Source organism: Tachyglossus aculeatus, chromosome 1, assembly GCF_015852505.1.
Source record: "Tachyglossus aculeatus isolate mTacAcu1 chromosome 1, mTacAcu1.pri, whole genome shotgun sequence".
NCBI classification, from domain to species: domain Eukaryota; kingdom Metazoa; phylum Chordata; class Mammalia; order Monotremata; family Tachyglossidae; genus Tachyglossus; species Tachyglossus aculeatus.
The window spans coordinates 14,958,714-14,974,251 of NC_052066.1; the positions used below are offsets into that span (position 1 = coordinate 14,958,714).

At 43.1% G+C, this 15,538-nt stretch overlaps 1 protein-coding gene across 1 annotated transcript in view; it reads right to left on the reverse strand.

Moving 5' to 3' along the window:
• CNTNAP5 (contactin associated protein family member 5) overlaps positions 1 to 15,538 on the reverse strand; it is a 919,822-nt gene that overhangs the window by 10,394 nt on the left and 893,890 nt on the right. The window contains 2 exon segments of the mRNA XM_038741400.1: positions 2,146 to 2,217; positions 10,827 to 11,045. Of these exon segments, the coding sequence (XP_038597328.1) occupies positions 2,146 to 2,217; positions 10,827 to 11,045 (291 nt within the window).

Here is a 15,538-nt window from a genome sequence, read left to right on the forward strand (position 1 = left end):
TGTGGGGAAGGGAAGGAGGTAAGATGGGGGGATGGAGAGGGGGACGAGGGGGAGAGGAAGGAAGGGGCTCAGTCTGGGAAGGCCTCCTGGAGGAGGTGAGCTGTCAGCAGGGCCTTGAAGGGAGGAAGAGAGCTAGCTGGAGAGTATCCATTAATAAGAAGCAGCATGGCCTAGTGGATAGAGCTTGGGCCCAGAAGTCAGAATAATAATAATAATAATGGCATTTATTAAGTGCTTACTATGTGCAAAACACTGTTCTAAACCCTGGGAAGGTTACCAGGTGATCAGGTTGTCACAAGCGGGGATTTGAGTCTTAATCCCCATTTTACAGATGAGGCAACTGAGGCCCAGAGAAGTGAAGTGACTTGCCCAAAGTCACACAGCTGACAATTGGCGGAGCCGGGGCTTGAACCCATGACCTCTGACTCCAAAGCGCGGGCTCGTCCCACTAAGCCATGCTGAAGGAACTGGGTGCTAATCCCGGCTCTGCCACTTGTCTGCTGTGTGACTTGGGCAAGTCACTTCACTTCCGTGTGCCTCAGTTGCCTCATCTGTAAAAGGGGGATTGAGCTTGGGAGCCCCATGTGGGACAGGGACTATGTCCAACCTGATTGTCTGGCACATAGTAAGCACTTAACAAATACCATAAAATAAGCATGCTACTTGATAATATTAATGCTAAATGTGGTATTTAAGTGCATACTATGTGCCAAGCACAGTACTAAGTATTTACATAGTCACAGTACTATCACATCAGCCACATTCCCTGTTCTAGTTCTCCGTGACTCAGTTGCTTCATCTGTAAAATGGGGATTGAGACTGTGAGTCCAATGTGGGACAGGGACTATGTCCAACCTGATAACCTTGTATCTGCTCAGTGCTTAGTACAGTGTCTGGCACATAGTAAGCACTTAACAAATACCATAAAATAAGCATGCTACTTGATAATAACAATGCTAAATGTGGTATTTAAGTGCATATTATGTGCCAAGAACAGTACTATTTACATAGTTACAGTACTATCACATCAGCCACAGTCCCTGTTCTACTTCTCTGTGACTCAGTTGCTTCATCTGTAAAATGGGGATTGAGACTGTGAGCCCCATGTGGGACAGGGACTATGTCCAACCTGATAACCTTGTATCTGCTCAGTGCTTAGTACAGTGTCTGGCACATAGTAAGCACTTAACAAATACCATAAAATAATCATGCTACTTGATAATAATAATGCTAAATGTGGTATTTAAGTGCATACTATGTGCCAAGCACAGTACTAAGTATTTAGATAGTTACAGTACTATCACATCAGCCACAGTCCCTGTTCTACTTCTCTGTGACTCAGTTGCTTCATCTGTAAAATGGGGATTGAGACTGTTAGCGCCATGTGGGATAGGGACTGTGTTCAATGGAAAGAGCCCGGGCTTGAGAGTCATCGGTCATGGGTTCAAATCCCCGCTCCACCAATTCTCAGCTGTGTGACTTTGGGCAAGTCACTTCACTTCCCTGTGCCTCAGTTCCCTCATCTGTAAAATGGGGATTAAGACTGTGAGCCCCATGTGGAACAACCTGATCACCCTGTATCCTCCCCAGTGCTTAGAACAGTGCTTTGCACATAGTAAGCACTCAACAATGCCATCATTATTATTATTATTTAATGCAATTTGCTTGTACCCACCCCTGTGCTTAGTACGGTGCCTAGCACATAGTAAATGCTTGACAAATGCCATAATTATTGTTCCACATGGAGCTCACGGTTTAAGGGGGAGAGGGACTATGTGCTGAATCTCCATTTTACAGATGAGGAAACTGAGGTACAGAGAAGTCAAGTGACTTGCCCAAGGTCCCATAACAAGCTAGGTGGTGGAGATGGGAATAAAACCGAGGTCTCTTTACTCTCAGACCAGTGATCTAGACTGTGAGTCCACTGTTGGGTAGGGACCGTCTCTATGTGTTGCCGACTTCCCAGGCGCTTAGTACAGTGCTCTGCACACAGTAAGCGCTCAATAAATACAATTGATTGATGGATCTATCCACTAGGCCACGCTGCTTCATGGCTACGAATACAGGGCCCTGCTAGCCTTGCTAGCCTTTGGAGTCTACGCTTGATTTATTTCTTGCGTGCTTCCTATGATAAGAAATGTTTACCTCCAATGACAGCCGAGTCGCTTCGGATTGCGTTGGTGAGTGGTTCCCTCTCATCTGTCTTCCCAAAAGGATCTACAAGGTAACAGAGACAAACAGTTCATGTTCTTCATTTTCAATCCGTAAATTGTTCAAACCCATTGTTACTGATGTGGTGGCTCTGCTGTACTGAACCATAGACCTTTCTGACTCAAAATGTGCTCTGTATAATTCATTCATTCATTCAATAGTATTTACTGAACGCTTACTGTGCGTAGAGCACTGTACTAAGGGCTTGGGAAGTCCAAGTCAGTAATGTATAGAGACGGTCCCTTTTGTCATCGGAGCATGACTCTGCCCACCGGGCTCATGGGTGAATGGAAAAATGGAGAGACTAAATGTCCTACAGCATGTGGGTGCGATTAGCAAGGCAGAACTCAAGTGAAAAGATGAATTTCAGCATGTATTCTCAACATCCTTATTCAGTGGGGGATGGAAACATCAGCAGAATAACTTGCATATGATTTATAGAATAGCTTGTGTGAAATGACTGGAAGCACCTTGAGGGTAGGGATCGGGTCTACTTACTCTTGCAAGTGCTTAAATAGTGTGCTTTGCACACAGTAAGCACCCAATAAATAAGGCTGATTGACTGAAATGGCTCTTCCTTGAGAAGCAGCATGGCTTAGTGGAAAGAGCACGGGCTTAGAGTCAGAGGTCATGGGTTCAAATCTTGGCTCTGCCAATTGTCAGCTGTGTGACTTGGGGAAAGTCACCTAACTTCTCCGTGCCTCAGTTACCTCGACTGTAAAATGGGGATTAAGACTGTAAGCCTCACGAGGGACAACCTGATCACCTTGTAACCTCCCCAGCGCTTAGAACAATGCTTTGCACATAGTAAGCACTTAATAAATGCCATTGTTATTACCAGATCATCAAGAATGCCAGCCATTGTACAGAAAATTAAGATAAGATGGCTAGATGGCCTCCCTGTCTTCTCTGGAAAGCTCTTCTCTCCTTCCACAGCCCAGCCTGCACACTGCGCTCTTCTGACGCTAACCTTCTCACCATGCCTCGATCTCCCCTGTCCAACTGTCGAACCCTGGCCCACGTCCTACCTCTAGACCGCAATGCCCTCCCTCCTCAAATCTGCCAAAAGATCACTCTTCCCTCCTTCAAAGCCCTACTGAAGGCTCACCTCCTCTAAGAGGCCTTCCCAGACTAAGCCTCCCTTTCACTCAGCTCCCTCTCCTATCCACATCACCTCAACTCATTCCCTTTGCTCTCCCCCCCAACCCCACAACACTTTCATTCATTCAATTCAATCATATTTATTGAGCGCTTACTGTGTGCAGAGCACTGTACTAAGCACTTGGGAAGTACAAGTTGGCAACACATAGAGACGGTCCCTACCCAACAGTGGGCTCACAGTCTAGAAGGGGGAGACAGAGAACAAAACAAAACATATTATGTATAATTCTATTTATTTATATTGATGCCTGTATACCTGCTTTGATGTGTACATATCTATAATTTTATTTACTTATACTGATGCCTGTTTACTTCTACTTGACTTGTCAGCTGTGTGACTTGTCAGCTGTGTGACTTTGGGCAAGCCGCTTCACTTCTCTGTGCCTCAGTTACCTCATCTGGAAAGCAGGGATCAAGACCGTGAGCCCCATGTGGGACAACCTGATTACCTTGTATCTCCCCCAGCGCTCAGAACAGTTCTTGGCACATTGTTAAGTGCTTAACAAATACCAAAATTGTTATTATTATTATTAGAACTAACCCTATCTTTGGAGGTCTTGGACACTGCATCAATCAATCAATTGATCGTATTAATTGAGCACTTACTATGGGAAGAGCACTGCACTAAGTGCTTGGGAGAGTACAAAACAACAGAGTTGCTAGACATATTCCCTGCCCATAAGGAGTTTACAGTCTAGATGGGGAGACGGACATTAAAATAAATTAGTTATGCTGTGGCACTAAGATGGGGCGAATAAAGGGTACAGACTCACATGCCTCCTCCCCATCCCCCTCGCCCTACCTCCTTCCCCTCCCCACAGCACCTGTATATATGTTTGTATAGATTTATTACTCTATTTTACTTGTACATATTTACTATTCTATTTATTTTGTTAATATGTGTTGTTTCGTTGTCTGTCTCCCCCTTCTAGACCGTGAGCCCACTATTGGGTAGGGACCGTCTCTATATGTTACCAACTTGTACTTCCCAAGCGCTTAGTACAGTGCTCTGCACACAGTAAGCGCTCAATAAATATGATTGAATTGAATGAATGAATGAATGAATGCAGAAGGGAGATGGAATAGGGAAAATAAGGGCACATTCGGGGAAGGCCTCTTGGAAGAGAAGTGATTTTAATAAGACTTTGAAGGTGGGGAGAGTGAACATCTGTTGGACAGGTAGTGGGAGGGAGATCCAGGCCAGAGGTACAACATGGGTGAGGGGTAGGCAGTGAAATAGGTGAAATTGAGATACAATACGTAGGTTGGCATTAGAGGAGCAAAGTGAGCGTGTTGGGTTATAGAAAAAAATCATCAAGGAATGATAGGGGGGCCAAAGTGATCCAGTGCTTTAAAGTCAATGATAAGGAGTGTCTTTTTGACATGGAGGTGAATGGATGATCGCTGGACTTCTTGAGGAGTGGGACTGTAATCTCATTGTGGGCAGGCAATGTGTCCGCTTATTGTTATATTGTACTCTTCCAAGTGCTCAGTGCAGTGCTCTGAAAACAGTAAGCGTTCAATAAATACAATTGACTGACTGACTGCACTGTATTTGTTTTAGAAAAATGACCCAAGCAGCGGAATAAAGATACAGTTTCCTCACTCACCTTCCTCATTTTGGTAACCCATGATTTACTACCCAGAAATGTGCATGGGACAAAATGAGCTGTTTGTGGTCTAAGTTGTGTGTTAGTAACATCCCATAAAGGGTGATATTCATATGAACATATATTCATTCAATCGCATTTATTGAGTGCTTACTGTGTGCAGAACACTGTACTAAGTGCTCAATGCATATATATGTAATGTATATAGATATAACCACACAAACCTCGTATTGTTTAATAAGCATGCATATAATAAGAATGATAACTGTGGTATTTGCTAAACACTGTGTCAAGCAATATACTGAGTACTGAAATAGATACAAGATAATCAAGTCCTACATGAGGCTAACAGTCTAAGTAAGAGGGAGTACAGGTACCAGATTCCCATTTTACAGATGAGGGAACTGAGGCTCAGAGAAGGAAAGTGAGTTCCCCAAGGGCACACAGCAGGTAAGTGACAGAGCTGGGATTAAAATCCAGGTCATCTGACCCCAAGGGTCCTGCTTTTTCCACTGGGCTACAATGCTGCTTATCCTATGAAGATCTATATAATTGTATTTTATTTGTCCTTTAGATTTGAAGATGGTGTTATCCTATCCATGTGTGCAGATACATCTGTAAGGACAAGCATTGACCAATAATTTATTTGACACTGAGCACATATAGATAACGTCCTCTGTCACGCTGTTGCATTCACATACAGTGCCTCAATTCCAGTCGCAGTATTTCATCTTATTCTCGTTCTACTCCAATTACTCCAAATTCTCTTTTGCTGTAACTCCTGAAGCACAGAAAATTTATCACTCTGTTTAGTGTGTCTCTTGATCTTTATTGCCCCTTTCTTCACTCAAGAAAATTCAAAAGAAGATTTCATTTACGATTCTTCAGGTTCCAGGCAAAAAGACCCGGAGGTAACCTGCTTTCCACTGCCTGTCAAAATTTGCACATCCCAGCTGCTCAATCTCCACTCAGAAAATGGACCGGTGAACTTTCTATTTGAGGGAATCAAAGGTTGTTTTTCTGTCTTCTAATAAGCTTCCCAGGAGTTGTACATCCAGTCTTGGGTGCTAAGACTGACTTTTCCAGGAATGCGTGATAGGCTCCTCTGTTCCAGAGAGAGAAGGAAAGCCCGTGAAACTCCGCAGAGGAAAAATATATATGGATAAAAAGATTTCTTCATGAATGTTCACCCCTGATTTTGAGGGCTGACAAGATAGCTCTCTGAGGCCCAAACCTGAGCTGATTTGGCTTTTCCCCTGCCAATGGGTACATGGTCTCTGAGTGAGCAAGTACTTTCAGATTATCCAGCTCCTTAATCTATCAATCAGTGATCTCCTCCTCTAGACTGTAAACTCCTTGTGGGCAGGAATCATGCCTACAAACTTTTTTGCATTGTACCCTCCCAAATGCCCTGTACAGAGAAAGTTCTCCATAATAATAACTGTGGTACTTATTAAGCACTTGCTCTGCGCCAGACACTGTAATAAATGTTGCGAGGGACACAAGCAAATCTGGTTGGACACAGCCCCTGTCCCACATAGGGATGCTAATCTTATTCCCTATTCATTCATTCATTCATTCAATCGTATTTATTGAGCGCTTACTGTGTGCAGAGCACTGTACTAAGCGCTTGGGAAGTACAAGTTGGCAACATATAGAGATGGTCCCTACCCAACGGTGGGCTCACAGTCTAGAAGGGGGAGACAGAGAACAACACAAAACATATTAACAAAATAAAATAGAATAAATATTTACAAATAGAGTAACTCAAGTAACTGAGTTAGAGAGAAGTGAAGTGACTTGCCCAGGTTCACAAAGCAGACAAGTAGCGGAGATGGAATTAGAACCCAGGTCCTTCTGACTCCCATGCCACTGGGACACGCTGCCGCCCCAGTAAATTCCAGTGGTCGACGGATAATCCGCTGAATGCAACATCCTGCATTACAGGTTTTAGAAAGTACAACAAAAGCAGGACATACAGAGCTTACAATTTAATGGAGGAAACTGACAAAATTTCTGCACGAATAGCCAGAGTAATAATAATAATAATAATAGTAATGGCATTTATTAACCGCTTACTATGTGCAAAGCACTGTTCTAAGCGCTGGGGAGGTTACAAGGTGATCAGGTTGTCCCAAGGGGGCTCACAGTCTTAATCCTCATTTTACAGATGAGGGAACTGAGGCCCAGAGAAGTTAAGTGACTTGCCCAAAGTCACACAGCTGACAAGTGGCGGAGCCGGGATTTGAACCCGTGACTTCTGACTCCAAAGTCCGTTCTCTTTCCATTGAGCCACGCTGAAGAGGGATGAGGATTAGCGGTAACATCCAAAATAGAACAAGAGGAAATAATAATAATTGTGATACTTGTTAAGCAAGTACTCAGTGCCAACCACTGTACTTAACACTGAGGCAGATGTATTATATTGATGGCATTTATTAAGCGCTTACTGTGTGCCAAGTGCTGTTCTAAGTGCTGAGGAGGTTACAAGGTGATCAGGTTGTCCCATGGAGGGCTCACAGTCTTAATCCCCATTTTACAGGTGAGGTAACTGAGGCGCAGAGAAGTGAAGTGACCTGCCCAAAGTCACCCAGCTGACAAGTGGCAGAGCCGGGATTTGAACCTGTGACCTCTGACTCCAAAGCCCAGGCTCTTTCCACTGAGCCACGCTAGATGGGAAAGCAGTATGGTCTAGTGGATACAGCCTGGGCCTGGGAATCAGAAGGTCATGGGTTCTAATCCTGGTTCAGCCACTTGTCTGCTGTGTGACCTTGGGTGAGTTCATTTGCTTTTCTGTGCCTCAGTTACCTCATCTGTAAAATGAGGGTTGAGACTGGGAATTCACTGTAGGACAGGGACTGTGTCCAACCCAATTTGCTTGTATCCAGCCCAGCGCTTAGTACAGTGCCTGGTACATAGTATTCATCCATTCATTGAAACGTATTTATTGAGCACTTACTGTGTGCAGAGCACTGTACTAAGCACTTGGGAAGTACAAGTTGGCGACATATAGAGACGGTCCCTACCCAACAGCGGGTTCACAGTCTAGAAGGGGGAGACAGACAACAAAACAAAACATATAAACAAAATAAAATAAATAGAATAAATATGTACAAGTAAAATAAATAGAGTAATAAATATGTACAAATATATATACATATATACAGGTGCTGTGGGGAGGGGATGGGGAGGGGGAGGAGAGGGAGAGGAAGGAGAGGGCTCAGTCTGCGAAGGCCTCCTGGAGGAGGTGAGCAAATGCCACTATTATTATTATCATTATTATATAAGTAGATTGGAAAAATATATCTGTCCCACATGAGGTGCACAATCTAAGTGGGAAGGAGAAAAGGTATCTCATGCCCTTTGTGCAGATGAGGAAACTGAGGCACAGAGGCATCAAGTGACTTTCCCAAGGGCAGCCAGCAGGCAAGTGGCAGAGCCAGAATTAGAACCCAGGATTAGTCAGATCTCCTGAATACCCAGTCCGTGCTTTTCCCACTAAGGGACACTACTTCTCTGAGGGAGATGAGAGAGTTCAATATGCAAATATACAAATATGCATTTGTACATACGTTCTGAGGACAGGATTAAAATTCAGAAGACCTCCCGCTGGCTATTGTGCTGATGCTACAGGGGCATCATGAATTAAATGGGTAAGGCTGTCTGGAGGAGGTGGGATTGTAGGAGGATTTGGAAGATATGTTGCCAACTTGTTCTTCCCAAGCACTTAGTACAGTGCTCTGCACACAGTAAGCGCTCAATAAATACGATTGAATGAATGAATGAAAGTGCTTAGAACAGTGCTCTGCACATAGTAAGTGCTCAAAAGTCCTGGCTCTGCTACCTGATGGCTGTTTTACTTTGGGCAAGTCACTTAATCAATCAATCAATCAATAGTATTTATTGAGCACTTACTGTGTGCAGAGAACTGTACTAAGTGCTTGGGAAGTACAAATTGGCAACATATAGAGATGGTCCCTACCAAGTTGGCAACATATAGAGATGGTCCCTACCCAACAGTGGGCTCACAGTCTAGAAGAGCTTAACATCTCTGTACCTCAGTTACCTCATCTGTAAAATGGGGATTAAGACTGCCAGCCCTATCTGGGCCAGCCAGATTATTTTGTATTTACGCCAATGCTTAGTACATAATAAGCACTTAAGAAATGCTATAAAAAATAAAAAAAAAATGCCCTTGATGATGAGTAAGCCAGAAAGGCAAAATTAGACACAAGTTCCATAGTAGGGAATGTTGGTCAAAAACAAAGTTTCCTTGGCTTGAACTCTGGCTAGGAGAGCATAAGAGTTTAAGAGCTGTCTTAATGCTACCTGACAGTTACGAGCAAGATGACACTTCTGGCTGAACTGCCATCTCTCTCTTCCCATCTGTGGCAGGCTTTGTAGTAGCAGGGTCCTTACAAGATGGAATGATTGATGAATAGAGGAGATTTTTAGGAGAATTCTGAAGAGAAGTTGATAAGAATCATGAATTTTCTAGTCTCTTGAACAAGGCTCTTTGGGTAGTTTCGGGAAATGCAAGTTGATGATGTTGATGATAATGATGATGATGGCCTTGGAGAAATCTGTTGTTAGATCACTAAGTGACTATATAAAAGGACACTGCAACAGTTCTTCAAACAGAGGCATAAGGACAACAGTCTTAATACTGGGTTGAGGCAAACATTTGTTCATTAGCCCTGACCTTCCACATTTTGCTCACATCCAACTGGAAAAAATACAGTTGGGAAGGTTTATTATAGAGTTTTTTTTTTTAATTAGGACTGTGCAATACCAACTAAATCAATGAGTAGAAATCAATGAGATCAATTGATGCACAGCTCAGTGGATAGAGCACAGGCCTGGGAATCGGAAGGTCTTTCATTCATTCATTCAGTTGCATTTAGTGAGCGCTTACTGTGTGCAGAGCACTGTACTAAGTGCTTGGGAAGTACAAATCGGCAACGTATAGAGGCGGTCGCTACCCAACAATGGGCTCACAGTCTAGGTCATGGGCTCATTCATTCATTCAATTGTATTTACTGAGAGCTTACTGTGAGCAGAGCACTATACTAAATGCTTGGGAAGTACAAACTGGCAACACATAGAGATGGTCCCTACCCAACAACGGGCTCACAGTCTAGAAGGGGGAGACAGACAAAAAAACACAAAACAGGTAGAATTATAGCTTTATATACGTCATTAATAAAATAGAGTAATAAATAGAGTAATAAATATGTACAAATATATACAAGTGCTGTGGGAAGGGGAAGGGGGTAGGGCAGAGGGATGGAGGGGGGTGATGGGGAGGAGGAGGAGGAGGAGAAGGAAATGGGGCCCAGCTGTGGCATTAGCCTGCTGTGTGGCCTTGGGCAGGTCACTTCACTTCCCAGGGCTTCAGTTACCTCATCTCTAAAATGGGGATTAAGACTGTGCACCCCACGTGGGAGAGGGACTGTGTCCAACCTGATTTGCTTGTAACCAGCCCAGCGCTTAGTACACTGCCTGGCGCGTAATAAGCACTTAACAAATTTGACAATTATTATTAATTATTATTAATGGTATTGATTGAGTGCTTACTTTGTACATAGTACTATAGTAAGCACTACAGAGATTTCAGTGTAACTGAGTTGGTAGACATGACTCCTGCCCTCAAAGCTCCTTCAGTATAGTGAAAAGAACATTGTTCTGACAGTCTGAGGATCTGGGTTCTAATCCTGGCTCAGCTGCTGCCTGCTAAATGATCTTTTCCAATTTACTTAACCTCTCTGATCTTTGCCAATTTACTCAACATCTCTAAATACCAGGTGTGCATTTTGACGATCGAGCTGTTCTTGTGGGACGTACCTGACGAGGAGTAGATTGTGGTTACTGTATTGACATCGGCTTCAGTGAGGCTTCCACAGCTGGATTCAGACAAGGTGCCCTTGACCGTCACAGGCGCAGTAGTGGGGTGACGCAGGGCGGCTTTCAGCGGAGATACATGATTATACTGCACGGAGGACAAGCACCCCACAAAGCCAACCGAGTTTGCTCTGGAAACCTCGGAGTCTAATCCCAGGCTGTCTGCAACACAAAACACAATCAGAAGGGATTTTTTTTTTCTGAACTTTTATTTTTCCTCGCTAAGCAAAATCCTCTTCAATGACACAAACCATTTTAGCTTTCCCTGGGTTGAACGGGACACGTGAAAATAAAGGATTACTCGCAGTATCCTCCCTTTCCCTGGTACACAGCCACTTCTTGTAAGGATTTTTCTTGGCACTATGCTTGGTAGCTTGTGTTTCAAACCATCCAAATGTTTATCACTTCGTTTGCAAGACATTCCTATTTTCCAGTAGATTTCACTACTTAATAATTAGCCTAAATTTGCCTCTGTGCGGTAACGAAAAAAAAATATGATTTAAAATATTTTTGGAACGATCTCGGAAAGCTGGCAAATGCAAGCAGAACCCCACTTGGGGCATGACTATAAAAAAGTATTTTGCCCACTAACGATCGATTCATAAAACACATTTGGGAAAGAAACACAGATTATTAGGAGGACTGAAAGACTTCCACACTATCCAGAATTTTTTTTGTTCCAGTTTCCACTAGAAGTTGTTCTTTCTGCGTCTGTTCTTTAACCTTCTTCGTGTTCTCCGTGTCTGTCTGACTGGCTTCGTCTATGGTACTGAATGCTGATGTGTCTGTGTCTTCTGTACCACCAGACTGCCAGAATCTCAGAACATCTTAGATATGGAAAAACAGCCTGAACCTGTTTAGTATTATTATTATGGTATTTGTTAAGTGCTTACTATGTGCCGAGCACTGTTCTAAGCGCTGGGGTCGATACAAGGTAATCAGGTTGTCCCATGTGAGGCTCACAGTCTTAATCCCCACTTTACAGATGAGGTAACTGAGGCACAGAGAAGTTAAGTGGCTTGCCTAAGGTCACACAGCAGACAAGTGGCAGAGCTGGGATTAGAACCCACATCCTCTGACTCCCAAGTCCGTGCTCTTTCCACTAAGCCACGCTGCTTCTCTAAGTAGTAGTAGTAATAAGGTTTATTAGGGATGTACTCTGTGCAGAACACTACTAAGTGCTGGGAGAGGATATACTCTGTGCAGAACACTCTACTAAGTGCTGGGAGAAAATACAAGGTGGGATTAAAAATGGTTCCTGTCCCTCATGGGACTCGAAATCTAAAACCGCGCCCAGTAAATCGTTGCTATCCCATTGGCTTCAGAGTTCAGCTGCTAGGAGATTACTACCTCCTTATCAGAATGATCTACCTCTAACTTTTAACAAATATTCCTTTTAGCTCATGTTGGACACCCACCCTCAATCCCACAGCCCTTAGGTACGACACTGCAATTTATTTTAATGGCTGCCTCTCCCTCAATCAATCAATCAATCAATCGTATTTATTGAGCGCTTACTATGTGCAGAGCACTGTACTAAGCGCTTGGGAAGTACAAATTGGCAACATATAGAGACAGTCCCTACCCAACAGTGGGCTCACAGTCTAAAAGGGGGAGACAGAGAACAAAACCAAACGTACTAACAAAATAAAATAAATAGAATAGATATGTACAAGTAAAATAAATAAATAAATAAATAGAGTAATAAATATGTACAAACATATATACATATATACAGGTGCATACTTTAAGCTTCTTGTGGTTCGGGAATGTGTCTACTACCTCTGATGTGCTGTACTGTACCAAGTGCTTAGTACAGGGTTCTGCATGCAGTCAGTGCTCAATAAATACCATTGATTGACTGATTGTTCTCCTCCAGGAAATCTCATTCATTCATTCTATATATTCATTTATTCATTCAATCGTATTTATTGAGCACTTACTGTGTGCCGAGCACTATACTAAGCATTTGGGAAGTACAAGTTGGCAACATATAGAGACAGTCCCTACCCAACAGTGGGCTCACAAGTGCTTAGTGTGTGCGGAGCACTGTATTAAATGCTTGGGAGAGTAGAACAATAAACAGACACATTCTCTTCCCACAGTCGGCTTAGAGTCTAGAAGGGGGAGACAGACATCAATATAAATAAATAAATTACAGATATGTACATAAGTGCTGTGTGGCTGGGAGTGGGCAGGAAGAACAAAGGAAGCAAGTCAGGGCAAGGCAGAAGGGAATGGGAAAAGAGGAAAGGGGGCTTAGTCTAGGGAGACCTCTTGGAAAAGCTGAGCCCTTCAATAAGGCTTTCGAGAGGGGAAGAGTAATTGTTTGTAGGAGTCGAGGAGGGAAGGTGTTCCAGACCAGAGGCGGGACTTGGGTGAGGGATCAGTGGTGAGATAGGCAAGATTGAGGTGCAATGAGAAGGCCACCATTCGAGAAGGAGAGTAGCAAGTGAGGTAGGAGGGGGCAAGGTGGTGGACTGCTTTAAAGCCAATGGTGAGGAGTTTTTGTTTGATGCAGAGATAGAAGGGCAACCATTGGAGTTACTGAGGAGCGGGGTGACATGATCTTACCTGACTAACATCTCATCTCCAACCCTAGATCCCTCCAGCTACTGTTTCAGCACTTCGATGTCACTGAAAAACTTGGCTATTTGCTCCTCAGTAACATTTGCATTTATATTCCATTGCTTCCTTCTGCCTGTACATTATTTTAGAAGGTGCAGCGTAGCTCAGTGGAAAGAGCCCGGGCTTTGGAGTCAGAGGTCATGGGTTCAAATCCCACTCTGCCACTTGTCAGCTGTGTGACTCTGGGCAAGTCACTTAACTTCTCTGGGCCTCAGTTCCCTCATCTGTAAAATGGGGATTCATTCATTCATTCAATCGCATTTATTGAGCGCTTACTGTGTGCAGAGCACTGTACTAAGAGCTTGGGAAGTACAAATTGGCAACATATAGAGATGGTCCCTACCCAACAGTGGGCTCACAGTCTAGAGGGGGGAGACAGACAACAAAACAAAACATAGTAACAAAATAAAATAAATAGAATAAATATGTACAAGTAAAATAGAGTAATAAATCTGTACAAACATATGTACATATATACAGATTCTGTGGGGAGGGGAAGGAGTTAAGGCAGGGGGATAGGGAGGGGAGCAGGGGGAGAGGAAGGAGGGGGCAGACCAGGTTGTCCCCCGTAGGGCTCACGGTTTTAATCCCGATTTTACAGATGAGGGAACCAAAGCACGGAGAAGTTGTGGGACTTGCCCAAAGTCACACAGCAGACAAGTGGAGGAGGCAGGATTAGAACCCACGACCTCTGACTCTCAAGCCCGGGCTCTTTCCGCTAAGCCACTTCCTGTGGGAAGACTGTGAGCCCCCCGTGGGACAACCTCACCACCTTGTAACCTCCCCAGCACTTAGAACAGTGCTTTACACATAGTAAATGCTTAATAAATACTATCATTATTATTATTAAGGTGACTCTTTCTTTGCATTGAGCACCCCTTAAAGGCAGGATAAGTCTACTAATTCTATTGAATTCTCTCAAATGCTTAGTATTTGAGAGAATACAATATAACAATAAATGGAATGTGTCTGTTTATTGTTATGTTGTACTCTCCCAAATGCTTAGTACTGTGAGCCCCACGTGGGACAACCTGATCACCTTGTAACCTCCCCATTGCTTAGAACAGTGCTTTGCACATAGTAAGTGCTTAATAAATGCCATTATCATCATTATTATTATTATTACAGTGCTCTGCATATAGTAAGTGCTCAATAAATATGATTGAATGAATACTTTTACCCAGACGTGCTCAATAAATACTATTGACTAATTGATGTAGTAGCCAGGAAATTTGAAGCAATTATACAGCCTGACCATAATAGGGGAAGAATGTTTGAAAATACACAATCATGAAAAAAAAAATATGGCCCATTGTTCTACCTATAACAGTATTTGTATTTTAGTAGAAAGATGAAAGAAGGGAGAGGAAGGGAAAGGGGGTGAAAAGATTTAAAGGTCTATAAGGATATTTCAATATTGTGTTGCAGTTTGTTTTTTTTAAAGCACTGTGTATTCTCCCCTTACCAGTTATGGGCACAAATCCATAGCAGGGAATGAGGTGAGGTGGAAGAGGAGAGGGTGAAGAAATGGAAACAGAAATGGGAACTGTCTACTGGTTTCCCTCCAAATGTGAACCAATTATTTTCTCCTCATACGGGATCCTCAGCTCCTCAGAAAAAAAAGTAAGAATTGTGATCCTTTGAATTCCAAACTGATGTAACCCTAGATAGAATACTTTAAATTCTGTGTTGGACTCACATGACGCTCTGTTCCATATGAAATTGAAGGCATGTGTGGCTGAGGATAGATGGCATTCTCTATTAGGAAATTCATTCAGAATTGAACAAATACCATCATTGAAGTGATATGAAACAAACTTATAGCATAGCTGATTCTTAACAAATCACACACGTCCCTCTGATTTGAGCTAAAAAGATGTCATCCCACATGACTGTTCTTTCACAGTGCTATAGAACAGCAAGGTCCAAGAGCAATTTTCATTTTAAATTTTAAAAAGGTTCAATCCCTTTCACCAGAATGCCATGATGACTCTTATAGGACCTTTCAGTCTTAGCTGCTGATCAGA